The sequence below is a fragment of the Sphaerodactylus townsendi genome, linkage group LG07, assembly GCF_021028975.2.
Source record: "Sphaerodactylus townsendi isolate TG3544 linkage group LG07, MPM_Stown_v2.3, whole genome shotgun sequence".
Lineage (NCBI taxonomy): Eukaryota > Metazoa > Chordata > Lepidosauria > Squamata > Sphaerodactylidae > Sphaerodactylus > Sphaerodactylus townsendi.
In genome coordinates, this window is record NC_059431.1 from 44,493,860 (window position 1) to 44,521,249 (window position 27,390).

The window sequence follows — 27,390 nt, forward strand, 5'->3', positions numbered from 1 at the left end:
CTTTCTGGGGGGAGAATGCCATCCAAACATATTAGCAAGCCATCTGACAAGTCCCACCCACATTAGTGCCATTTTCCTTTCCCCACAATTACTACCCACGCACATGCACACACACCCCACTGGAGTGCTTTAAAAATCAGTAACTCATTTTGTTATAATAATTTTATGATGTTCTATTCCCACAGTGTTCAGTTCCTCTCAGTTCTCACCCTTATATCCTTTCCCCGTGTCTGATGTTGTTTACTTCTTGAGCAAAGATTATCCTCATGCTGCTTGATTTCTTGTAAAAAGCCAAAAACTCATACTAATAATTTTCAACAAAGCAAACTTATTGTGTCACACTAGTAGAAATATTTATTTAGTAGAAACAAGCAGGAACCTGCAAGACTTGTAGGAGGCATCTCATTTCCTGTTCCTTCTCCATTGTTTCCTCTTTACCTTTCCTGACATCCCCCATAGCCTTTCCCTTTTCCATCTTCCTTCTGCATGGTTGCCACCCTCCAAGTAGTGCTTGGAGATCTCCTGGAGTTACAACTAATGAGATTTCCCAGCCACAGAGATCAGTTCTCCTTAGGGTTGTCAATCCCAGGTTGGGAAATTCCTGGACATTAGCGGGTAGAGTCTTGGAAGAGTAAGGTTTGGGGAGGGAAATGACCTCAACAGGGTAAATTGTGACAAAGTCCACCCTCCAAATTAGCCACTTTCTCCAGGGGAACTGATCTCTGTCATCTGGGGAACAGTTGTAATTCTGGGCGGGATCCTGTGCCCCTCCCAGAAGTTGGCAACCATAGTTCCCATGAAGGAAATGACTTTATTGGAGGGTGGCATCTAATCGTTTCCTGTGGCCATTTCAGATTGGGAAAATGGAAAGGAGGATGGGAGAAGATTTAAACACCCTCTCCGTGTGTTCTAGTTCCAATCCTAATTTGGTCACCTGAAATGTGGTAATTGAATTCTGATCATGGAACTCTCATCACACATTAGATTAAAAATCAGACCAGAGGAGGATGTGAGGAAAAAGTGATGCATAATTAGGCCCAGAGGAAACAGGTCTCAGATCGGTCTGATAATCTGGTTCATTTTTGAAGAAGCAGTTTTGAAAATGTGCTCATAAGTATGTTACTCGGCAAACCCATAGGAAAGTTATATTTTTCTGATCCTCAGCATTTCCCATCTGTAAAATGGGATGATGCTGAAGAATGCTGGCACAATTTGGTGTTTCTTAGGAGCTGTAAGGGGTAGGGGTTTTTTTTTTTTTTTGCTTTTTTAAAAAAATCACTGTAGTAGGGCCAGTGGCTAGTTTTATGCCGACCATTTGTCTTTTCTCAGGATTCATCATCAATCAAGTATAAAATGGTTGTGTTTGATCAAGAATTGGAAAATGAAACTGCATTGTCAACTAATGGGATCAAATTTATGGATTCCACTGATGGGGACAGTTGTTTATAAAACATTGGCAGCAGTGATGGGATTCAACTAATTTAACAACCGGTTCTGGTGGTGAGATTCAAATAATTTAACAACTGGTTGTTTACAAGCGCCATTTTAACAACCGGTTTTGCCAAAGTGGTGCGAACCTGCTGAATCCCACCACTGATTGGCAGGTATCCTAATATTTGTTTTGGATAACACAAGGGTTCTTCTGTCATGTAGAGGAGGCAAATTTCCCGATTCACTCCTTATATTGCAAATTGCACTTCCGCTTATGCTATTCATGAAAGTCCAAAAAATTGGGGCTCAGTAAGCTGCAGGGTGAAGTGGGGAAGTCCCACAGTCTCATAGGATACATTATATATTGCCTTGTCAAGGGAACTCAAATTTAACTTAAGAACTCTAGATATGAAGCATAGTCCTGTGGTCCAATATTCCAAATATGAAATTCTTAGGTTCGGTTCTGTTGACATAATTGACACACAGAACAGGAGAAGTTATTATAAACTTGCAAGCCTAAATTTTGAGAGTTGTTTCCCATTCTCTGATTTTGAGTGATACAGTAGATTTAGTGAATCACTTCCATTAATAAAATAAAAACCATAACGTGGAGGTGAGTTATATCTGTTTACTTCCCATTTAGAAATCAGTGTTCAAAGTCATAGAAGCAACCACAGGGTGAATTAATTAACTATTGCTTGACAAGTTTTTTATGAAATAGAATGACGTTTGTTGCTCCTTTTGAATTGCCAACAATTCAAGAGCTGATTTTAATTCCTCTCTTCAAGTGTTCACACCCAGTTGTCTTTTTTGTCTTGTTTGGTCTGTTCATGAACATCTGGGACGGCAGAGTTTTGAAGCCTGAGGCATCGATACAAAATAGAATTATGACTTAAATACCACCTTTGCTAAAGATGCCAGAAAATGTAAGCCAGTGTAAACATTAAAAATCGTATTGCCAGAACAATTACCCTTTTCTTTGATGATCCTAGATATTTAATCGCAATATCTTGCACTCACCATTTGTCAGGATAGATGTGAAGGTGAAAATTATTCTGACTTTATGCCAGATTTGTTGCATTTTTTGTGTATCTGTTTATAATATTCTGTGAAGATTCAAGGCAAGCCAGGTGATTTGAGAATTGAAAACAGATTCTGATTGAGGAACTATTTAGGCATTTCAAAAACAAGGGGGAGCCTCATCAGTTTCTAGGACTAGCCAAAGTTTTAGACAGTTGGTACTTGATAAGGATTTACTTCTTCAATCTTATCAAACTGTTGACAGAGTGAATGCATTATTTTGCTGTTATTTATTGTTGTTGCACATTTTATTAGATTTCAATTCCATATTTCCTGGACAGAGCTCAGGGCATTGATTCCTCTCCCTTTTTATCTTTACAACAAGATACCTTTGTGTCTCAGGAAGAATATGAATTCAGTCCTTGGTCCCCTTGGTCCTAGTTCAACACTCTACTTTTTTATCACACAGTGTTGCATATGCCATTGATGGCTGCTTCAAGTCAGTATTGCTTGAGCCACAAATAGTTGTGACAGAAAGCATAACTAAGGAATTAGATTCTAAACCAAATGATTTGAGGGCAGAAGTTAGATTCTAGGAGCCTGATAGCACATATTTGTCATTGTTTAGTTATTTAATGTTTGTCTATTGTTATGAACTCAGGAGGTTCTCTATCATGAAACTGCTGAACCAGGCTTCACTGAGAAGTTTGATACTTTCTTAGGGCATAATTTCAGCTCTAATATGAGCATCTCCTGCACTGTCAGAGTTGAACAGGGTAGACAGATCCTCCAGAGCCTCTTTGGGTTGGGTGGGCACAACAGGCATAGTGGTGAGGAGAAGGGATTAACAGCATCCCAGATCTTCCCTCTCTCTCTCTTTCTACTGTCCTCCCCTGTAGCCGTTTAACTCACAGGAGGACTAATATGCTCCCCCAGGCCTGGGTTCATGGTCCTTATTAGACAGATTCCACGCACGCATACCAACTGAGAACATAATATATCTGTTGAAGTGGACTTTAAGCCATTAAAGATTATGCCATATGAAATCTGTTAGTCTTTCATATGGCAGGGGATTGTTTTACAACATGGCCACCCATTTAGAATTACTGTAATATTAGCTACCATGATACCATATCCTATCTTGTATGGGCTTTTTTTTGTAAGCTGTAATACAGATCAGTAGGATCAGAATTTCTTTTTATATATATCAGCATGAAAGAAAATTGCATTCAAGACCCATTTAGGAATGGCAGGCCATATGATTGTTCCTCCGTAGCATGTGTATTTCTGGTCAACACTGGCTGTGTATACTAAATTACTATTATTATGAACAATTAAATGGGTGTGTGAATTGAGTATACATGCCAAAGGAACAAATTCCTTGCCAAAGTGACAGAAAATAAATGTGACTGTTGGGCCTAGGTTGATAGCATTGGTATATTTATTATGAGATATTTAAAGAATCATCACAAGTGTGCATTATTCTATACACTTCAGTGTGGAATTATATGCAAAATTTGGCTTGCTGAGAATCCTGCCCTGCATTTCACACACCCCTCGCACTACACATAGACACAGCTGGAACTCCATTCTCAAATAGTACTTCAGCAATTCCCACTGTCAGACCATGAAGCATCTTTGAGAAGTGCACATTGACTTGTCATTTCAGCAGTATGAAATGTTGCAGTACAATCAGAAAGCCTATTTTAAGTGGCATGTACAATTGGCTTCTGTGTGAGCACATCACATCTTTGTGTCCTGGCCAAAGAAGACATACCTGAGATGCATGGGCACATGCCCCATTAAAATCAGTGGGGCTCCAGCATTTCAGTCTTGCTGAGCTAAACGTTGTTTCAGCATGTCAGTTTCCATTGGATTGTATCCTGTATTTTGCAATACGTATCCTGCAGTGCATTCGTTTTGCCTTCATAAGCTTAGTGTTTGTCCAAGTCTTGTGAAAGAGGCATTCTATTTCTACGTTGTAAATTCTAACCATTTAAAAGTACGGGTACATTTAGACTAGAAGTTTTTCACATGTACAGATTTCTGGGATGTCAGCAATCCACTTCCAGTGTTTTTTTTTTAAAGTTTGTTTCTCATTTTTAAAAACGATGTAGAGCTTTATTTTGGATAGAAGTCAATGAGTCCCAACCACTGTCTGCCCCTACATAAGAATCTAAAACCAGCTGTGCTGGACCAGTCCATGAATCTGTCTCATCCAGCATTTTGTTTCACACAGTGAAACTAGATGCCCCAGAACCAGTGCATGAAAACCGAACCCTTTCCCTCTTGTTCATTTCCAATGCTCAAAGGATAGCTGTGTCTGAGCGTGGGGATTCCATTTAGTCATCATGGCTAATAAAAATTAGTTGACCTCATCCTGCATTAATTTGACTAATGTCACCGAACCCTTTGGCAGTTAATCTACATAGCAATTTAATAAATTTTTTAGTGAATTTTAGAGTAATCCAAAATCCAATTTTATTCAGAGGGGCTTATTCCCAGGAAAGTGTTGTTAGGATTGCAGCTCTAGTGCTTTCTTCTGCTCTCCCGAATCCACTGCTTTTCAACACAGTTCCATGGCTGTGAGATCTATGAAAAAGGGAGGAAAAGTTCTCTGTATCTACTTGCCCTACCCAATAATTATATAAAACTCTATCATGTCCTTAGTCATTATCTGAACTACAAAAGGCTAGAATCCATAGGGAAGGTGCTCCAACCTCTTAATCATTGTAATTATCCAAATTTCTTCACCAGCACTGTACACAGCACTCCAAATGTGACCATACAGCCATCAATGTATCTAATATTCATCATGGCCAAATCTGTGGATACTTAAATCTTGGGTCTAGACTCATGAACAGACACAACTGATCTTTTTACGTACCTGAAAAACCGGGGCGGGGCGGGCGGGGGAATAATATAAATTCTGCTTGTACCTTTAAGAAATTAATGCTCAATATACCTATTCCTAGGCAACCATAATAATATTGACAAACTTCAAGATTTTGTTTCTGTCAGTAAAGGGGAGGGAGAGGGAGCAGGACCCTTTCCTGGAAAGACTCATCAGTGATAGGTCACGTAGCAACCCTAAGTGACTTGATATCATGTGATTTGTATATCTCACCCAGCCCCAGCTGCTAATCCATGGAGACCAGCGTGTTGTAATGGATAAAGTTTTATAACTAGGATCTAGGAGAGCTAGGTAAGAAGCCCCATTCTGTTGTTGAATCTCACTAGATGACTTTGGACCAGTTGTACAATCTTAGCATAATTTAGTTCAGTGGATTATTATGAGAATAAAATGGATGAGAGGAGAATGGGAAAAGCTGTTGTGGAGAAAGGCAAGGTCAAAAAAAATCCTAACATATAATTCGCTAAGTGATGAAATGTCACAACAATGATGAACCCTTCACCAATCAGCAAGCAAGACTCACAAAGTGAGTACTGCTCACTGATTCATGGTTGACATTCCATCCACTCCCCTGCCTTTCTTCCCCCGGCCCAGGAGCAAGCCCAGCTTTGCCAGCCCCAACAACACCCTCCCAGTTCCTCGCATCCTTTCATAACCCCCAAAAGCCCAGCCTGACTAGGGAGGCAGTGGCACATTGATGAGCTTACCACACCCTCCCGGTTCCCTCCCCCTCCACCCTCCCACAACTCCCAATAGTCCAGTCTGGCTGGCAGGGCAGTGGCACCTTGTCACCAGCTGCTTTGCCAGGACCCCAAAACTCTCCCAGTTCCCACATCCACCCACAACCCTCCAAAGCGCAACCTGGCTGGTGGGGCAGCAGCTCCTTGGCACCAGCTACTCCGCCAGGCCTGCCAACACCCTCCTGGTTTCCCCTACCTCAAGCCTCCCTATTCCACCTTCCCTCACCCCAAGTCTCACCTTTCCATTCTCTCCCACCCCAAGTCACTCCTTTCCACCCTCCTCTACCCCAAGTCACACCTCTCCACCCTTCCCCACTCCAAGCCTCACCTCCCCACCATCCCCCACCCCAAGCCACACCTTTCCACCCTTCCCCACTCCAAGCTTCACCTTTCCACCCTCTCCCCACCCCAAGTGACAGACTCATGACCAGGTAAGTGGGAAACATCATGCTGAAAAGGGGGGTGCTATCCCCCCAGTAAAGCCCACTGTGGGGAAAAATGCTTGCTCACTTCCCCCCCCCACACACACACACACTGCATCTCCCCCCACAATGGACTTTGCTGCTAGTGTAAAAAAATCACTAGTGGCAGATAAAAGATAGTTAAATTGATTGGTGAGAAGGACAGAAGGAAGGAAGGAAAGAGGCTGCCAGTGAGAGGGATAAAAGAAATACTGTGGGGATGGGGGATCAATGGAAAAGTGAGGTGACCCCTTCAAGGGCTCCCAGGTTACCCACCATTTAACTGGGCCAAGGGGATTGTCCACACAACTGATCGTTTTCCAGTTAGAGGCTGCCAGGATGAGGGAAGGAGGGAAAGCTTAAGACAGGGAGGCAGGCAGGTAAAAGTAGGTTGTCTATTTGGTGGGAATGAAAGAAGGAGGCAGAAAATGAGGACTGGCTTTTGGGGAAGGGAAAGAGAAAATAGTGGGGGAGGACAAAATGAGATTCCCCCCATGAGTTCTTGTGGATCCCCTGGGTGGGGCCAGTGTTGTGCAACAATGTGATGACATTTACAGGTATTGGAATTTCCCAGATATCTGTGGGTTTTAAAGCCCCTTGTCTTTAATTTGTGGAAGCCTAAAAATATAGTGTTGAATACATGCCATTGTACCCATGGACTTAGGGTGGGGACAGACAATAGTTTTTCAATAAGGTGACAGGGGTGTGAGAGAGGGTTAATTTTACAGATGTCTTTTGTTCCATTTTCACTCAGGCCATCAAGTTTTGCAGGTTTTTGAAACAATGCAAAAAAACAGATAAACCTGTTTACTAGTGGTGAAGATGACCTGAATGCACATACTGAAGGCATCAATTCTGTGCTTCCTCTTTTCATTTAAAAGATAAAATGAGCTGCTTTGCATTTTTTTCTCAAAATACAGATTTGGTAGTTCAGTACAAATTTTGTTTGCTATTGTAAAAGCTTAGTTTTTTTTAAGAGGGGAAAATTTTCAGATATCCTATACTTCCACAAGAATGAATGAAAAATAGTGCTGAGACATTCAGGAGCAAGGCCTCACTGATTGTTGTAGGAGTGGTGGTCCAGAAACATTACAGTTCATCTGCCTCAAGGTATTCAAAACTCCTCGATTTGATCATGAAACTGCAATGGAGTCACACGTAGTGACCACAGTTTAGAATATTGTATGTTGCTCTCATTGGCAGTTTTACTCATATCAAAGAGCACACAAATCTCTTCCATCTGCTGCTTGTGACAGAGGAGCCCTTTTGAACTTCTGGGATGTCTTCACTGGACTGGCGGTGGTGGGGGGGAGGGCAAATGGATAATGAGTGTCTGCTGAAATCTTTTGTAGGGGCCTAGTTTTGCATGCATGGCTCTCTGCAACACCAGCTTGACCATTATCCTTGGATGGCCTCTCTGTACGAAAAGTATATGCAGTTTTGGACTAATATTCTTCCTGTGTCTGACATCCTGCTTCCTTCCTTTACACCACACAAGGCAGCCCCTGTTGCATCATCATCTGAGCAAAGCCAAAACTTCACTAAGGATCAAATCTTCTCTATGTTTCTTCTCAGACTGATTTGCCAGATTTCTAGGAAGCATCCCTTCTTCACCTGGCCAGCTGGGAAGATTTAGTTTCTAACTATAGAAAATCAACAAAATGGGCTTAAGAGAAACACAGCTGAAATCAGGCCTTAACTCGTTTTCCTGGGGGAATGCTTAAATCTGTCCTTCCTGGACTTTAAAATGTCCCACTTTAGTTGGTTGGTGCCCAAGTTATTTTTTTATGAATTTGCATAACACAAGCATTGTGAAATAGAGTGATTTAATAGAATTCTGTTCTGAACATCTTCAGGTGTATTTGCCCCATATGTAATATGTCAAGAGGAAAAGCCAAATGTATCCATCTTCTTGGTGTGCTAGTTTGCCACATGCAGAGAGATCATTAGATGGGGCAGAATTCAAATTACAGCAGCCACCATCTGCAGTTTACTTCCCCCCCCCCCCAATTGGCTAGAATGAGAGAAAGCAAGAACAGCTGTATTGCAGAGGTTAAGCATGTTCAGGCAGTCAAGTGATATAGCATAGGGTGATAAAGAAATTCCCCATAAACAATCATAGGATTAATAATACTAGTCACATTTTAAACCGATTGAAGCACTGTCAAAACCCTTAGGGAATGTAATTATTTATTTTGGTCTCTTGCTTTGATAATGTAATATAATGTAGCCAAGTATCATAGTCTGAGATCATGGGTACCAATCAGAATGTGTTGTTTTCCAGACTTTTGTCAACCATTGGCTGTATTCAGGTTGCACAAACATTGCTTGTTCTCATGCTCACATGCTCCCTCTTGCTACCCTGCATTCCATTCCCTTGTGCAACATTTGATTGAAAACTTCCTATATTAGGGAACCTTTCGTTTCCTGTCAAGTCCTAATGCAAGCATGTGGGCAAATTTGATTGTATTTTCACCCCATAAATCAGGATTTAAAACCGTCCAAGCTTCGAATCCTAATTTTGCAGAAGGAAATAATCTGGGCAATTGCATTAGGATATCATGATGAACTGGAGTTTGATTGAAGACTTTCTCAAAACAGGAAACCATGTCTTGTGCTTTTACACTTGAGGAGGGGGGATGCATGGGCACATTAGGCAAGCTGTGTTTATACAAGGAGAGATTTGTTGTGACAGTTAAATGCAGCCATTTTGTCCAGACATTTCAGTCACGTTCCTTTTAATAAAATGTTTCACTGCCAGGCCTTTTGCTATGGCAGGAGGCCTCTCACTAGTAACTCATGGGGCCTGCCAATACTTCAAGGAGCAGTGGGAGAAAAATAAAAACCATCACTCATGCATGTGTAACCTACTTATCCTTGGCCACATCAGTCTCCATTGGAGACTTAGGAAATAATATATGACAGCACCCTGTGTCTTAACAAACAAATATGAAATTGCTTGAACAAATTAACAAACTTTTAATCTTAACACAACTTTCTATCATTTAAGGATAAATAATAGTGAACATATAGTGAGTATATATATATACAGCACAATTCAATTGTACAAAATCTTCAGTGCTTTTTAAAGAAAAAGCACTCAGAACAGTTGCCGCCACTAACAGTGTCCAGTAATGAAAGAATAGCAATAAAGTCCAAACTATTAATAATGCAGGTCTTCTTTCTCTCATCTGGCCTTCTGCATCTGATGTAGCTGCTGCAGGTCTTCCCTCAGTTTGGGCCTGTAAACAAAATAAGTCATTCCCACAATTAAGCTGTAGACCTTCCTTCTCCTGCTGCAGGCCAGATCAATTGAGGAGGGTGGGGCTCTTGCAGTTGGTAATAAGTAAGCAGGCTTACCAACTGCACATGCTCAGTGAGCTTTTATCCCCTGGGCCCTAAGATCCAACCAAACCAAAAAATACTAAAATGGAATGGGTTACACATGCATCATGACTTAACCTCCATGGAAAACCAAAGGTGACAGTGGGTAGCTCCCCCACTGTCAGATACAGTATGGTAAAACCAAGAATTTTCAGCAATTTCTAGAGCTACCTGCTTTCACTTATAGGTTAATCCTAGAAATGATGTAACTGCACACACAATGCCCTGCACCCTCCCATGTACCCCCCCCCCCCCCCGTGCGCGGCTCTTGCCAGTTGTTAGGCACAGCCTGGCAACCTTACTTTTCTTTGAGATTTTTCTACCTTCACGTTGGGTACCTCAGCTAAATGCTACTATTTTGAATTTTGATTATGTCTACAGTGCTAGATGAGACTCAGTACTTTGCACTATTGTTTTTAAAAGTGTCATGTATTAGTATGTGTTTCTGTAGGACAAGATATAGCCAGAACTAGGCACTTTTGAAACCCACTATTTCAAGGAACTCATGTTCTTAAATCTCTGCCACTGAAATCAGGGGACTTTGAGAAGTACTTTTCTCTGCAGGATTGTGGCCTAAATTTTAAGTGTCTCATAAAAATCATAGTTCAGTTCCATTTGTGTCTTGACAGTGTAGCTATAAATAGCATATTTCAAAAACTTTTTGTCCATATTTTACAATAGATCTTTAGATCTAAGCAGAACAATGTCATCTTTACCATCTATCAGAGAGGAAGCAAAGTCAATATTTCCTGAGAAATTCAAGAGATTATTAAAACAAAATTTTAATTACTCTCTATTGATGGTTTTATGGGAAAAAATGCAAACACCACAAGAAGAAAGGAAGCAGGGACAATATGCTGACATTACAGAAGAAATCCAAATATTAGAAATGCTTGGGGCTGTGCTTTAGGCTCTTGATTTATTTGTTTTGTTTTCAGTTCAGGATAATCTATAGCCCTTTTCTTACGCAACAAAGGATGGTGTACTTTCTGTTTGAACAGTTCCTACAGGTGTTTTCTGATCCATTAAATCAAACTAATATAAAGATTGTCCACATTTAAAGGATAGTGAAAACCGCATGTAGTAGTTATGCAGTGCTTTCGTAGTCCACAGCATTTCACATGAATTAGGAAATTAATCCTTCCAGTAGCCCATGTAAAGTTAAACTATTATCATTCCCACATTGGAAGTTCAAGGAAAGGCAGTTTGCACAAAAGGGAGTGGGGAAGCCAGACAGAAGTTCCAGATATAATTCCAGGCAATACATTCAAAGAGCAAGGCTGGGTGTGATCAGCATGTGATCAGTATTCAGGAACCAGTGCACAAGCAAGGCACATACCAAGCACGAATGCAGGCACATGTTTGGCATGGAGAAGGGAGCTCAGTTATAGATACTGTGCACAGCAGAAAACAAAAGTTTTGTGGCTTGCCGGGAGGTCTGATTAGCATAAGAAGAGGCACAAGGACATGGAGCAGAAAAGGAGGAACTGAAGATGTGAAACAGGCTGATTTCTATTAGAAAACATTAGTTGATTCTACTCAGTATACAAGATTAAGAGGATAATGTTATAGTCTGATTTACCACTATTTATTTATTTATTTTATGCCCCACCTTGTGAGTCATAGATCATCTTATATCCTTTTCCTCTCTGCCACTTTATTTCACAACGACAACACTATGTGGAATCTTAGAGTATGTGACTTGTCCAGGATACATGACTTTCACAAGCTTCCACAGCAAACTTGGGATTTAAGCCTAGCAAATCCTGATCTGATAGTCTAACCACTACGCTATACTGCCTCTCTGTTATATAAATCCTTCCAACGTTCTATTATTCGCTCACAGGTTCATATGATATGCTACAAAAACAAGGGTCAAGTTGGCAGATCTGTCTGGCAAACTAATAAGATCAACTGGAGTATACCAAATTCACAGATGCCAATTAAAGTGCTTTTCACTCCTCTCCCATTCTTGGTGTAGATGTGTCCACAAAAGAGACACTTTTGAATGTGTTGGTGGCCAAAGCTATATTTTTCTGGACTCTATATAAACTTGTAACCTTCACATACATATCCCCTCCTAGGCTTACATTCTCATGAGACATGAAAGGAGGTGGTGATGGCCACTAACCTGGATAGCTTTAAAAGGGGCTTGGACATATTTATGGAGGAGAAGTTGATGTACAGCTACCAATCTTGATCCTCCTTGATCTGAGATTGCAAATGCCTTAGCAGACCAGGTGCTCGGGAGCAGCAGCAGCAGAAGGCCATTGTTTTCACATGCTGCATGTGAGCTCCCAAATGTATCTGTTGGGCCACTGCGAGTAGCAGAGTGCTGGACTAGATGGACTCTGGTCTGATCCAGCAGGCTCTTTCTTATGTTCTTATGAAAGGAAAATAATCTGTTTTATGAATTAAATGGCAGAAATATACCATATCATGGTAATGGTGCGGGGGGGGCGCGTCGGCATAAAGAATGCCGACGCACCCCCCCAGGACCGTTCGCACGGACGGTCCCGGGAGGGCGGCAGGCGGCGGTGCAGCCTTCACACAGGCTGTGCCATCGTTGAAGGCCTACCTCGTCTCCTGGCTTCCAGCATGTTGCAGAGGCCAGGGAACACACACACACACACACACGCAGGCTGGAGCGACGGCTCTGGAGTCACAGGCCAGGGGGGCATGTCCCCTGTCCTCTGCGACGCGCTGGAAGCCAGGAAACGAGGTAGGTGTTCAGGGACAGTGCGGGGGAAATGGCGCTTCTGAAAAACCTCGCTCAGGGAGTGAGGTTCAGAAGCAGTGTCTTCACACCGCTTGGGGGTTGTGAGGCTGGCGCTGCTGCAATGCAAACTCCTCCCCAGGGACGTTGTTTTTAGCATCCCTGGGGCACTCTTTTCCACCCGTGCGGAAAGGGCCTTGGTTGCCATTGAGTTTACATGATAAGGCGGTTGAATCTCCAATTTTCAGCCTGGCTACGTTATGCCTCATTGCGTAAGTCACAATATCAAGCCATCCATTTAATCTTGCATTAATTAAAGTCAGCCTTGAAATCCTTATGGTGCTCAATAAGAGCCCAGGTGGAGGAACCTGTAGAACATACCACCTGCTTACATTTGTTCTGTTTCAAGCAGTTCCTGACTTGTGAACAGAATAAACATTGATGTTCTTTTGCAAATATTATTGCCATGATGACGATGAAAGTAATTATCCAGAAACCCTTGAAGCGACTATTGCTTGCCTTGTTAGAAACACTCCATGCTATTAGCTTAATAAAGATGATTTCTCTTTTGTGTCAAGGATAGTTACATGATTTTGGAAAGCTTCTTTGTTCCTCTTGCTTACAGCGCAATTCTGAACAGTGTTCCACCCTTTTAAGCCCAATGAAAATGACCATAGAAGGATATAATCCTGTTTACAGTTGCACTGCCATTTTTTCTCCCTTGTTTGTCAGTTTTGCTGAACTAGTGCTAATTCAAGGTGGGGAAAGGGCAATGTTTTGCATAACACATGTAACATTTGAAATGTACAAACCTGAGCAAATACAGACTTTGAAGTTCATCGTGAGCAATGTCAATATCAAAGATCAACCCTGTATCACTTGACTTCATTTTTAAAAATTAAATTTAAGAAGTTTAGATTGCTTATTTGAATATGACTTCTTTTATTTGTATGTTTGTTTTCTGGACTTTTCAGTGTAAAGTTCTACCATGCCTTCATCAGCTCTTGGCTTGTTTGGAATTTGCTGATTCAGCATGGCATATACTTGGTTCTTTCAGTTTTTACAAAGGGTCTCTCTCTCTCTCTCTCTCTCTCTCTCACACACACACACACACACACCAACAAGAGTGCTGTATCATCAGTGTTTCTCTTTGCTTTCCCTGATCCCACTACTTGCTTTCAGAAATTCCTCTTCATGTCTGCTTGCCAGACTTTGGGATAAATTGGTCAACAGATGGTGCTCTAGCTCTCCTGCCCCCCTCACCTCCTCTCTCTTAAAGTCTCCAAAAGGTCAGATTCTGGAATGTGCTTAGTCATCTCCTACTTCAAATTTACACATAAAATAGTCTGCTGTATGAGGAGCAGATATGGAAAACTTGACACATTTCGTAGATAAATATAAATTTGCTGCTGTTTTTACAGTCATATCAGCTGACAAATGTCCTTGTTCTTGTGGTTTCTAGAGATCCCCCTGATTCTATACCTCTTTGCCCTCATTTCCATTTCATGGTTCTGGGGAGGACTGCACACGGCTTACAGGCATCTGTGGATGTTGGTCTTCTTTGTCATTTTCAACTGCCTGCAGGTATGTACTTTGTTTTTCTTTCTGATAATCAAAGTGGTTGGACTGTTTACCATACGCCTGAGGCTAGAGACTTACAACAAAAAAGGTCAGCAGATGCTTTGACATCTACAAAATTAAAACAGTAATGCTCAGTTAACTGTACTGTGATGTTAATAAATGAAGACTAGGTTTATAAGAAAAATAGCACATCTAGTGGTGCTGTAATGTGTTGTGTAAGATTGCCCATTCCAGATTGGGAAATTTATGGAGATTTGGGGTAGAACCTGGGAGGGTGGGATTTGGGGGAGGACAGACCTCAGTTGGTCTTTAATACCATAGAGTCCGTCATCGAAAGCAGCTATTTTGTCCAGCAAAATTGATCTCTGTAGTCTGGGAATAAGTTATAATTCTGGGAGATCCCCAGGCCCCATCTGGAGACTGGCAACCCTAGTGTTGTCATTTTTACCTTCAGTAAATTCTGCCTGAGTTCATTTGAATATATTCTCAAGTAAATTTGCACAGGATTACAGCCTGAGACAATGGAGGTATTTTGTTAAGAAAAGCATGGACAATATGAAGCAGCATGAAATAACGTGTGTAATAAATCCTATTGAATCATAGGGAACTTGTATTTTTACAGAGTCTCACATCATTTTATAGAGCCTTGTATTGTGCTTTGTTTTTATTTGGTTATGGACGCTCAAGTTTTTATGTCCTTGCAACCTGTTGCCACATTGTTAGTCTAAGTTAAGGGTTTAAAAACAAAGCAGCTAATATTGTAATGCCCTTGTACAAAACTATAATGCACCCTCATTTGGATTACTAGGTTCAGTTCTGGTTGCTGTGCCTCAAAAAATGCAATGGGTGAGGGTTTCATCTATGCCCAGGTTATGCCCGAGGCTAACTGGTTGGCTGGACTAAATGGACCATTGGTCTAATCCAGAGGACTCTTTTTTGTTAGTATGAAATAAGGCATAACAGCTGAGAATTGCACTGAAGCTTCCTTTGAGTATCATAATTTGTGCAATTGAACTGGTCTGGTGCTTTGTAATGCTTTCTACACAGGTCTGGCATTACCCTTATCTTTTCTGACTTGGAAACAGTTCTTGGGATTAGGCCAAATAGGAGTTAGTACATACTGTAGTGCAATCAGATTAGGCCAGAATTTTCTGGGAAATTCTGCTACATGCATTCGATGAGGGTGGTGAGAGGATTCAACAAACAGTGGTATTTCATAACCTGAAGTAGCAACAAGAAGCCTCACGGTGTAGAGTAGTTTAGCTTCAGTACTGTAGTCAAAGCTCTGCACATGACCTGAGTTTGATGCCAATAGAACAGGGGTCGGGAACCCGCGGCTCGCGAGCTGCATGCGGCTCTTCCGCCGCTGTTCTGCGGCTCCATGAGCGGAGCCGCCGGCCCCCTACGCCTCGCCTCTGCTGCTTAAAGGCGGAGGCTCTCCCGGCGGCCAGGCAGGCCGAGGCGCCGGGACACCGCCGAACCTGCAGGACGTCTGTGAGGAAACAGCTCCGCTGCCCTTGGCGAAGATGGGCTGCAAACGCCCCTCCCGCCTCCTCCACACTCCTCCTGGCCAAGCGTTTCTAGCCCGCCTCCCCTCACCGAATATACCCGTTCCTAATTTTCCACACGGCGACCCCCGGTAGCTGTTCTCCAGAGGGGCAGCCATGTTTAGTCCCCAAGGCTCCTGCGGGCACACGAGTTTGGAAACAGCTGTTGGGTTTGGCCCACCTTCCATCCCTCTTCCTCCCAAATGGCCTTACAGCTTCTTTGCTTATTTAACACACAAAAAAAATGCGGGGGGGGAGGGGGTCGCCCTAGTGTTCAAGCTCCCCCCCAAAGAGACCGCCATGCGCCCAGTTCAGAGGGTTCACTGGGGGCTTCTCGCCCGGGCCATTGGCATAGCAACGCCAAGCCGCCCAAGCGCCAAGACGCCAAAACCGGGCGCTGCGCCTTCTCCTCCCTCTCCTCCTTCCTCTCTCCCGGGGTGTCTCCTAACTCCTGGCGGTGCTGCTAGCCCCTAACCCGGCCACCTCACACCCTCTTCCTTAGCTTGCCAGCAGAGCCCGCCACTCCCTTCCATAGGGTCACTCCCACAACTCCGGCCGCCATTTGCAGCCGGGACGCCAAACTTTTGTCTCGAAAGAGCCGCCCCCGGAGAAAGCGCGCAATCCCTCCTCAGGCCACAAGAGCCCGGGACGCAGGAAAGGTGGCAGTTGCCTGGGCTCTTCCCTGGATCCTAATACGACATCTACTACCTGATAATACTAATAATACTGATCCTACTGGTACACTCCATTACTCAACCGCCCCCTTGGAAACGTGTAGGGTCCGGGTGGTGTTAAAACATTCAGCGTTGGAACGGGTGCACGCAAAGATGGCCGGACTTGCTGTGCAAACATCAGGCGCAGAAGCAAAGTGAAATCTCAAAATAGCAGGAGAGGGGGTTATGTTTTATTGAATTATTTTTTATATAGTATTTTTAAATTCTGTTAACAATTGGACGTGGAGGGACGTCCTGGCTGCAACATCTGTCACCCCATGGGCTGAAGAGTGAATGCTTTTTTTAATCTTCAAATGTTTTAATAGTGATCACCTTAGGGTCCCTATTAGGTGGAAAGGCAATATAAGAAGATGGGAGAGAAAAAAACAATTAGGAATTGTTGGGAACTAGCGATGAGAATTGGTTTAAAAAGGGTTTTAGCATTTACATTTTGTAATTTTGTACTGTTTTTATATGTTTTTACCATATATTGATTATAAGGCAGCCTCGAGTCCTTTGGGAGACTGGTGGGATATAAATGCAAAGTATAAATAAATAAATGCAAAGTATAGAAGTAAAAGGTAAAAAAACCCCAATATATATAGTGTTATCTTTATTTTAAATGTCAAAAATTATTTGCGGCTCCAAGTGTTTTCTTTTCCCGTGGAAAACGGGTCCAAATGGCTCTTTGAGTGTCAAAGGTTCCCGACCCCTGCAATGGAAGTTAGCGTCAGGTAACCAGCTCCAGATTGACTCAGCCTTCCATCCTTACAGGTCAGTAAAATGAGTCCCCAGCTTGCTGGTGGTAAAGTGTAGATGACTGGGAAAGACAATGGCAAACCATCCTGGCTTGTAAACATTGTGTAAACATCAAACATAGTCTGGCTTGTAAACATCATGATGTGATGTCACCTCGTAGGTCACTAATGACCTGGGACTTGCACGGGAGACTATTTTTACCTTTAATAGCAACAACAATGTTCAAAACATAAAGAGAGCTAATACCATTTTGTGATGTCCCTATTTGCCTCTCTGCAACTGGAGCCTTTAGCTACATGTTCAACTTCAGCTCACATTCCCTAGTTTCCTCGCTTTACTGTTTATTTCCTGCCATTCCAGTCTTCGTGCCAGATTTCACTTTCTAGTCAATAGTCTTTCACCACCACAGATTCTTCCTGCTAGCCAGAGCCTGCACATTTTGCTAGATTTACACCCAGAGAATGGTCTTAGTGATGATGCTGATATGTACACAGTGAAAAAGGAAAGTTTTAAATTATTAGAAAAGGAACTGAAAATTAAATGGCCAGTATCATTATGTTTTGTATCAGTCGGTGTGGCTGCTGTGTTTACAATACTGTGTACAGTTTGGAATAATGTGCTCCATTTCTAAAAGTCTTAACAGGAAAGAGCAATTGAAATGATGATGAGGAGGGTATAAAGCATTAGGGCCTGTTTAATTTAGATGGGGGGAAAGACTAAGAAGCCTTGATAACGTTTTATAAAATTATGAATGTTATGGAGAGAGTGGATAGACAGATTTTTTGCTCTTGTCATAAACCTACAACTTAGGCCCCTTCCGCACAGCAAATGTATAGTGGGTTGCAGTCGGGATAAAGTAACCTGCTTACCTGTTTTCGCATTTGCATGCATCCGTGCAGCCAGCGATTGTAGTCCACGGAAACAATGTGGGTTGCTGTGTGAAGGCACATCTGTTTTTTTTTAAATTACCTCCTACCGATGCGTAGCTACACAGGCATGCACAAATGAATGAGAAAAAAAGGAAAGTGCAGGCGAGTAAAGTGCCTCCTGCCTGGCCATTTGTTCGCAAGTGGCTGCAACCTGGGATTTTTCAAAAGACTCGCAAATAGCGTGATTCTCAAAAAGCCCAGTTTGGGGGAAATAACACGGGGCAGACTCACTTTAGAGGCGGTATCTGTGCGAAGTGCCCCGTAGTGCCCCCGTAGATTCTAAACCCATGTTTAATGGCTCATGCAGAGTGGGCCTTAGAGTCACACAATGAAATTTAGCAGCAAATCAGCCAGACAAAAAAGAAGCACTGTTTCACACGGCATATAATGAATTTAGGGAATTCATCATCCGATGGTATGATGCCACCAGAAGATAAAATTGGATAGATAGATAACTTTATGGAGAAAGGGTACATTTTATTATATTAATATATTGTAGCCCCTTTTCTGTCAAAGTTTGGATTCAAAAGTGGATTACAAGAATAAATGTCTAGTGCAAAATGACAACGTTCAATCCAAAATGTTCCTCAGTGTGGGAATTCTCAACTGAACTGGTTTGACCATGGTATGGGGTATTTGGCAGCTTTGTGCCCACTCAGTTGTGAACTTATTGATGGCAATTGGTAGGTAGAGGTTGGAGGAGACATCAGTGATTGTTATCTGTGATAGCTAAACACAGCTTCAAGTTCAAAATCCATACTGACATCAGCATGCTGAGAGCATACAATGAGGGAGTGTTTCTCATGATTTGTTTATAAGCTTTGTGAAAGGCATCTAGTTGACTACCATTACAAACAGAACGGCCAAATATCTGGAGGTAAATTTCTGGTTATAAAATAAATTTGATACAATACCTTCCTATAGTTAGAAGATCTGAAATGTAATGCTGAGCAACAATCACTGGACAGATTGGATATTACAGTAGATTTCTAGAAAGGAGGATACAAGGATAAACTTTTTTTTCATTCAGCAATTTGTCTATTATTTGTTCTCATTGTGTCCCAAACAGATGTTTCAAAACTCTTAATTTCACCACAGGCAGTAGTAGGTTACTGAAGGTTAACCTGGAGTTTACTGTGAAATCAAATTGATTTGCATTTAATGGACCACAGAGTAAAAGCAGCACTCTTTTTGCACTCCTCCCCACACACTGGATGAAAAAAAATTACTATTTATAAGCTACTTCAATACATTTAACCTGCAAGCAAGAAAGAGGTTCATTACCATTCTAGGGTAATAGAATAGAGTTGTTGCCATGTTTTTCATTCTGGTTGAAAGCTCTCCAAAATCTTCTCTGATTAAAAGGCAAATCTAATAATTATTTCTAAATGTGGCATTGGCCAGCTCTTAGAAGCAGCTGCAGAAAAAGCTAATCATATTCCAGCTTTTTTCCTTCTAACTGAACTCTAATAGCACTTAACATGTCTCTGATGAAAACGTCTATCATTGAACATAATACCACCATTGACCACGAAACAGCTCTGCAGAGGAAATATTGATTCACAAAAAAAATTTTCCTGAAAGGCTGACGCAGACCTTTCTACACTTCAGCCTCACTGTGCTTTATATGTAAGATGATTAATTTTAATGACTACAGCTGGAGCTTTTGCTACTAGTACAGAATTGGAAATCATCTCCTTTCAAATTTTTGAACATTGAGAACACAAGGCTTGCCTTGCTGGACTGGTCCAAGGCCCACCCTGTCAAGCATTATGCTTCCAGTTGTGGGGGATGCCAGAGGTCTTTGGGGAGTTCATAAGCAAGATCTAAAGGAAGTGATTATCTGCTGTTGTTGATTCCAGAGTCTGGCAGTTAGATGTATGCTGTTCTGAACATGGATGTTACATTTAGCTATCATTGGTAATGTGGGAATCCTCAAAGTTTGCAGAGGGCACATCATTTTCCCCTCACCACTATTTTCTTTCTTCCTTTTTTGAAAATCCCCATATGTGTCGAGCTCCTGGACCCCAGCACTGCTCATAGCACCCCTCCTGGTGTCTAAAGCACCCTTCCTCCGGTCTCAGGCAGGGCTCTTCAAGGCTATCAAGCTTCCTGGAGCCCTCCTAAGACCGACAGGCCCTAGGATGGGCCTTGGCTATGTGGGCATTTCCTCCCTGGCCACCCAGGCCCTCACCCTCATTATATCCTCTTCCCAATCAGGGCTCCATCCTTTCCCCCGGCTCTTCCATCAGAGTCTTTAAGAGCCTCCTTCCAAGTTAGTCTCCCCTCCCTTCCCCTCTCTTTCCTGTGAAGTTAGGCCTCGCCTCCACCGATTTACTACTCCAGTCAGGTGGGGGCCTGGGCAGAGCATCTGAGCTGCAGCCTGAGGATGTTTGGCCCGAGCCAGCTTGGGCCCAGGCAAGGGAGTCCGAGGGTGTGGTCTCCAGACAATGTGAATGTGAAAAGTGTGGTCAAGTCACAACTATCTTATGGTGACTCCATAGGGTTTTCAAGCAAAGAGAGGTTCAGAGACTTGTTTGCCCTTTCTATGAGGTAAATTAGACTGAGAATGTTTAACTGGCCCAAGGTCTACCAGTGAGTATCCACAGCAGAATGGGGATTCTAGTCCAAAACTATAGCCATAACATCACACTGGCTTTAGTGGAATGGTTGCTTCTGAACAGCAGCAAGCAGCAAAGCCTGGATGAGTCATTCAAGTCCCATGGTAGCTAGTTGTAACCTACAAACAATCTTCAGACCTACCAAGAAAATTCAACAAATGCTACATTCGGCAAAGGTTAAGAGGGATCCTCTAACTTCTGCATGAGTTTACTGCATACCTTGCAGCTGTGCACAAGTCTACATAGGGACCATGAAACGCAGCATCCAGACATGAATCAAAGAACATCTAAGGCATAGCAGACTAATTCAGCCAGAAAAATCAGCAGTAGCAGAACGTGTTATAAAGTAAACCAAGCTGGACACAGAATGAAAGCACAGAAATTCTGGACCACTCTAACAGCCACTACATCAGACTACACAGAGAAGCCATTGAAATCCACAAGCAAGTGGACAATTTCAAGAGAAAGGAAGACAATATGAAAATGAACAAAATTTGGATACCATTACTTCAAAACACTGGAACCAAGACAATGGTTAATGAACACCACCCAGACTCAGGATGTCTCTCTGCAGGAAGCAATAAAATGGATTGTAAATGAGTACCTAAATGCACAGGCAAACTGCTATGCAAATGCCCTTACTAACTGATTAGGCAACTTCATTGTTACATACAAATGCTAAAATGGGGGAATTCCACGTAACGCTTGCAAATTACGCTTGCAAATTGCACCTTTTAACAAATGCAAATAGTTCTTTCTCCCACCCTGGGCATTTCACAGGTATATATACTCCACTTGCTTTACTGGCACCAGATCCTCTGAAGATGCCAGCTACAGATGCAAATGAAACGTCAGGAAAAAAGACCACTGGAACATGGCCAAACAGCCTGGAAAACCCACAACATCCTAATAAAGTTGTTATTTACAGATCTATATATTCAAAATATTTCTGTGCCATCTTTCCATCCAGTTAGGGGCCCCAAGTGACAAATATTCAAAACATCATACAAGCACATGAAATCACACAAACAGGACTACTAAGAATTAGTGCGGGAATGCCAAACCTAGCAAAAAAGTCTTCACCCATTGGCAGTAGACAGTGGTAAAGGAAAACAGACAAATTTCCCTACAGAGAGATTTTCAAAGTTTCAGCGCCATGGCCAAGAAGTCCCTTTCTCAGGTTGCCACCCACCTAGTCTCAGGTGGCAGGGGCACCCACAGCAGAGCCTCCAGAGATGGTCAGAAGGGTTAGATAGATTTACATGGGAGCAGGTGGTCCTTCAACGCAGCTGAAGCTTTTCATGGGATGGAAATAAAAATATCACTACATAAATAACATTCCAGTAAGCCTCTATTAAAGGGGCAGGATTTTTTTATGCTGTTGGCAACCCTATGAACTTGTTTCACCAGAGCAGATGGGTGCACTAAAGGTATGCAATATGTGTAGGGTTGCCCATTGCTTGAATTATTGCTATTAAGCCTTTAAAGGGTAGAATACCCCCATCACACACCAGCACAAAATAAATTGCCTGTATCAAGATACAAACTCTGAAGAGGTCTATTTAATAATAAGTCTGTTGGGAAACAGTTCTCCCACCAAATATGGGTTTGCAATAAAAAATAATAATTTGTGACTGAAAAAGAGTTGTGCAACTATGAGATTGGAGCTTACCACAACTGAAAGATCGTTGTTTTATTTATTTTTGAAGAAAAATGTCAAGTGTTTCTTGTTTGCCTTGACAAAGGTCAGCTGAATTTAAAAAGGGGAACGCTCTAAGTCAGCTTGTACCATTAATTTATTAGTGGTTGATATCTTCACAATTATTGTTTTGCTGTTGCCACAGTGACATGGAAAATTTTAGTGGCAGATGCATAAAAGGGAAGCTTAAGAGCCACGTTGATCCCCCCCCCTCTTTCTGTGCTTTTTTTGAAAGGAAAGTAGGAAGCAGCTCATGCTTACAAGGCTAAAGTATAATGTGACATCTCTGTTCAGACCTTGGGCCTGCCTGACACAGTTATTGATGAATATACCAAAATTCTTACATCCTAGAAAGATGCAAGGTTAAAAAGCAATTCACGTTAATCCTGATGGCTACAAATGTGCACTGATCATTGTTTGATTTTGAAAGTAAAAGATGGTAGGACTATGACTGCCTGGACATCAGACCCTCTCCTCAGTTTATTTATTTACATTATTTATAGTCCACCTTCTCACTGAGACTCAAGGCAAATTATATAGTCTTAATCAATGTGATCAGCAGGGGTCCATTCTGCACATCACAAATAAGACATCCTGAGGACACACGCACAAAAAGCCATCCTGGGGAGGAACTCCACACAGCTATTTCTACTCATGTCCTTTTTTGAAAACGCATTAAAAGTGCACCTTTTTTCCTTAAGTCGCCTACAAGGCATCCTCTGCCTGGCTATGAGGAGTGCAGAACTCCGGAGTCATCTTATTTTTCTGCCCAACCATTTAACTCTGTGGTCAGTTTCACCTTCTGCTTGCTCCTGACATTTTGTGTGCAGCTGAAGGGATTCTCCTGGCCTCCATTTGCTGAAGGTTTGCTCTGCAGGCTCTGATTCTGGGTGCCTTTTAGTCCCAAAACTACATAGTTATGCTCAGTTCCTTCTGCCTATTTTGGTAATATATAGTTTTCCTCTTTTTTGGGGGGTGGGGGGAGAAGCTGAATTCATAGCTACGCAGACATGCATACAAGAATCTTAGCCACTTGGAGGATTGCTCTACAGCCCACTGAGAAGCATTGGGTAGACCTGCTCTCTGTGGACCATCATGGACCTGCTCACAACTTTAATAATCCTTCACATATAATTCTATTCCTCCTTTCCTATTTGACTTGTTTCTCTGAAACACGTTATACCCTTCAGTTCTTACGTTCCAATCATGAGACTCATCCCACCAAGTTTCAGTGATACCTATTCTATCATATTTGTTTTGCTGTGTTCAGAGTTCAAGTTCATCTTGTTTATTTCCCATGCTCTGTGCATTGGTGTAGAGACATCGAAGGCCATGATGCATTTCCTCTGGCTGTTTCTTTAAGGTTTTTTTCCTCCTGCTGTTGGCTTTTTGACCTATTCGGTCAGTTCTCTCTATAAACTTTGGACTATCATCACTGCCACTTGATAAACTCCTGTCTGCTGGAACACTGTCTCCCTCCCCCACATAACTCAGTTTAAAGCCCATCTGATCAGGTTTGTGAGACTCCTGGCAAAGATGTTTCTACCTACAGGTGTGAGGTACAACCCATCCCATGCCAGCAGTCCCTCTTCATGCAACCACAGACCACAGTCCAGGAACCCAAATAATTCCTGGCGGCACCACTTGTGAAGCCACTTGTTTACCTCCGCAATTCTTTCCCTCCCTGGGCCATGTCCTTCAACTGGGAGTAGAGATGAAATGATAACTTGTACATCCAGATCCTTCAGCTTCCTTCTCAGAGCCTCAAAATCCCTTCTGATGTCCCACAAGTCTTTCTGTGTCATTTGTTCCCACGTGGATCAAAAGGAAGGGGTAATGGTCAATGGGCTTAGCAAGTCTTGTCAGCCTCTCAGTGATATCATGAATTTTTGCCCCATGGAGACAGCACACCTCTCGCAATATCTTGTCAGGCCTGCAAATCATTGCTTCCGTTCCCCTCAGCAGGGAGTCCCCAACCATGACTATACGTCTCCTCTGAGGTTTTGCAGGGGCCATTCTATGGACTGAACCATCTATTGCTTACACATTCTCTGAGGTCTGATTCTGTTGCTCCTGTGCTTTATCCTCACTGAGAAGGGAGAGAACTTCAAATCGATTTTGTAGCTTTAAGCTCACAGAATGCTTCCTAATCCCTCTACTTCTTTGTGTCATATTCCTCCAATTGCCTACCTCCAGTGTTTGAGAACTGCTACCTTCCTCGGAGAGATCCCCAGTGTGATCCTCACCCAGTATCATCTGTTCTACACTGTCGAGGAACTCTTCCTTTTTCCTAATGTCTTGAAGGATAGAGACTAGTGCCTCAAGCTGCTGGACCTTCTCTTCTAAGAGAGCAACCAACTTACAGTTGCTGCAGGTGTAGCTACAGACATCCTCTGGCAAAAAACAAACATCCCACAGCTGTTGCAAGTGACCGCAGCAACTCCCCCACCAGCCATATTTAGCAGTTAAGTAGTGCAGGGCCTCCTTTCAAAAAGTCCTGTAAGAATTTCTCAACCCAAAAAGTGCTCCCCTTCCCTGTTTAGATAAACCCGTTTACTGCACTTCAAGGATGAGACCTTATGGCTGAAGCCCTGGCCTCTTGTCAAGACTCCAAAGTACCTTCTACTCTCACTCAAAAGAAACGTCATTATTGATTTAAAAAACTGCCCGTGCCGCTGCTTCTAAAGAGTGAGCAATTGAGCTAATAGCAAGCCCCACCTCTTAGCAAGCCCCACCTCTCAGAAGCCTAGGCAAGCACACGGCCAGAACAAAGAAAACAAAGGAGAAAAAACCCTGTTAAAAACACACTGTTAAAAGATTTGGCTTTGAGAAAAGCCCTCCAAAAAGAAAACTAGCCCTCACCTAGTGCTTTCTGTCCCACCCCTCCTCTCCACTGCTACTCCTCGCCACAGAGAGGAGTAGGTTGTGTTTATTTCCAAAACACCAAAAAAATTCCTTTTCTTCTCATGCTGAGAATAAGTGAAGGCAGGAGTTTCCACAATCATTGGTTAAATGTTGTATTGGGTGATATTGTGCAGTTTTCTACAATCCTCCTAGATTCAGGGTTCAACTGAAGTTTCCAGGGTTCATCTCTGAAGAAAAGATACATGGGTTAGACTGAATGTGGTAAAGTCATATCCAAACTGGCTCCCAAAATATTATGACTACTTTCACACCTTTTGTACTTTGCTTATCTGATCTTACTTAAAATTAAAAAGTAGCCACAATATAGAACATACCAGCTATGTTTATCTGGTCACAGCCACGAGAGAAGTCACTGGTAGAGAGGAAGAAAGACCACCGTGAGCAATGCACACTATCAGTGCAATCCTAAACAGAGTTATACTTTTCAAAATAAGTTTAATTCAAAGAACTAAAAACAGTTTAACTGTGCTTTGAACTTCATTGTCAGGAACTCAAACAGTGCCTTGATGCTGAGGAACCAAATAAAGTTATTCCATGCAACTTCAGAGCCACAATAACTCACAGCAAACAATTCCTGTAGATCTTCTGAAGTTCACTCTTTATTGACATCCGGTATGTTCTTGATTTGGTTCAATCTTATTTAAGCAGTTTTGCAACTTGCCTCATTCCCTGTGGCCTTTTACATCTTACCCTGATCAAAGACAAGTGATTCTTTTTATTAGTGTTAGGAAAGTGCCTCTAGGTTTGAAAGTCCTTTGATTTTAAAGCTCCCTGTGTTCAGACTCCTTAAATCCAGCTATCTGTGTATATTAGGTTTTATGACCTTTGCAATCTAATTAATTCCCCTATTCCTGATATGGGGTGCTTCTCTTGAAGCCTACGTCTTTAAGTCTACAGCTTTAAGACTGGTCTCTTGTGCAGTGGTAATGCATTTGTATATTACGTATATAAAATTCTTTAGCCCAGTGATTCTCACAATGATCACTGAGATTAAATTGATTAAAAATAAGCCCTGCTGGGGGAAGAACAATTTAACAAATGCAAATGGTTCACTTCCAGGTCAAGAGGATGGAGTCAGAACCAGACGCTGCTGTCTTTGGTACACTTGGATGTGCAAACATGTTCAGGATTAGACTAAGCCTCCCCTAACTGGTCTCTAATAAAATTTTGTGGAGTGGCTGACTTAAATTTGCAAATTCTATCACATTCAACATTGTAGTAATTCATTTTTCATGGGTGCAGATTTCACATAATGATTGCAAAACCAAGGAAAATAACAACAGAGAAAAAGCATGGATTGCTTGAAGTCTACCCTCCTGTTTTTCATTTAAATATCTAATGTTAAAGATATAATGTTAAAATGTCATGTGACACCACAAAGCAAAAAGAGTGAGAAAAAACCAGGATTTGCCTTAAATAGGTATGTTCATGAATATGAGTCCATGAACTGTACATTCTGCTAAGGGCCACAAGGACTTTGATAGTTGTTGGTTCTTGGCCAAGAATTTTTGAAAGATATTCATAAATGTGTGAAAATAAGCTGGAGATTGGGGATGCCCAATTCAATAAATAAATCGATCCTGTTCACCTTTTGATTTTGGAGAGACTGTGCAGCATAAATTGACTTTTATTTTTTGGTTGAGTTATATCTAGCGTAAGCACACATGCATGATTTTTTTTAAAAAAAACAAAGTTGACTTTGTAGGCCCCTAATTACCAAGGTGGCTGGGGGTATTTGTTCTATTCCTGGGGCTCAGTGGTGCATCCATTTTGGGCACTCTGCAGATTATTCCAGACAGTTGGATCCCATGCCGTTTGTTTCTTTTATGCAGCTAAAACATCTGCAATCAGTCATGGTATACTTTTAGGCAACAAAATGGCAGAAAGCAACATACAGACAAAATTATGTACAAGTAATCCACTCAAACACAAATAGCTGAGATGGCTAGG

The 27,390-nt window shown here is 42.1% G+C and overlaps 1 protein-coding gene across 1 annotated transcript in view; it reads left to right on the forward strand.

Moving 5' to 3' along the window:
* The window catches only part of ADGRV1 (adhesion G protein-coupled receptor V1), a 301,407-nt gene that overhangs the window by 261,018 nt on the left and 12,999 nt on the right, over positions 1 to 27,390 (forward strand). Inside the window, exon 87 of the mRNA XM_048504356.1 lies at positions 14,129 to 14,250. Coding sequence (XP_048360313.1) covers positions 14,129 to 14,250 — 122 coding nt within the window. The remainder of the gene's footprint in view (positions 1 to 14,128; positions 14,251 to 27,390) is intronic.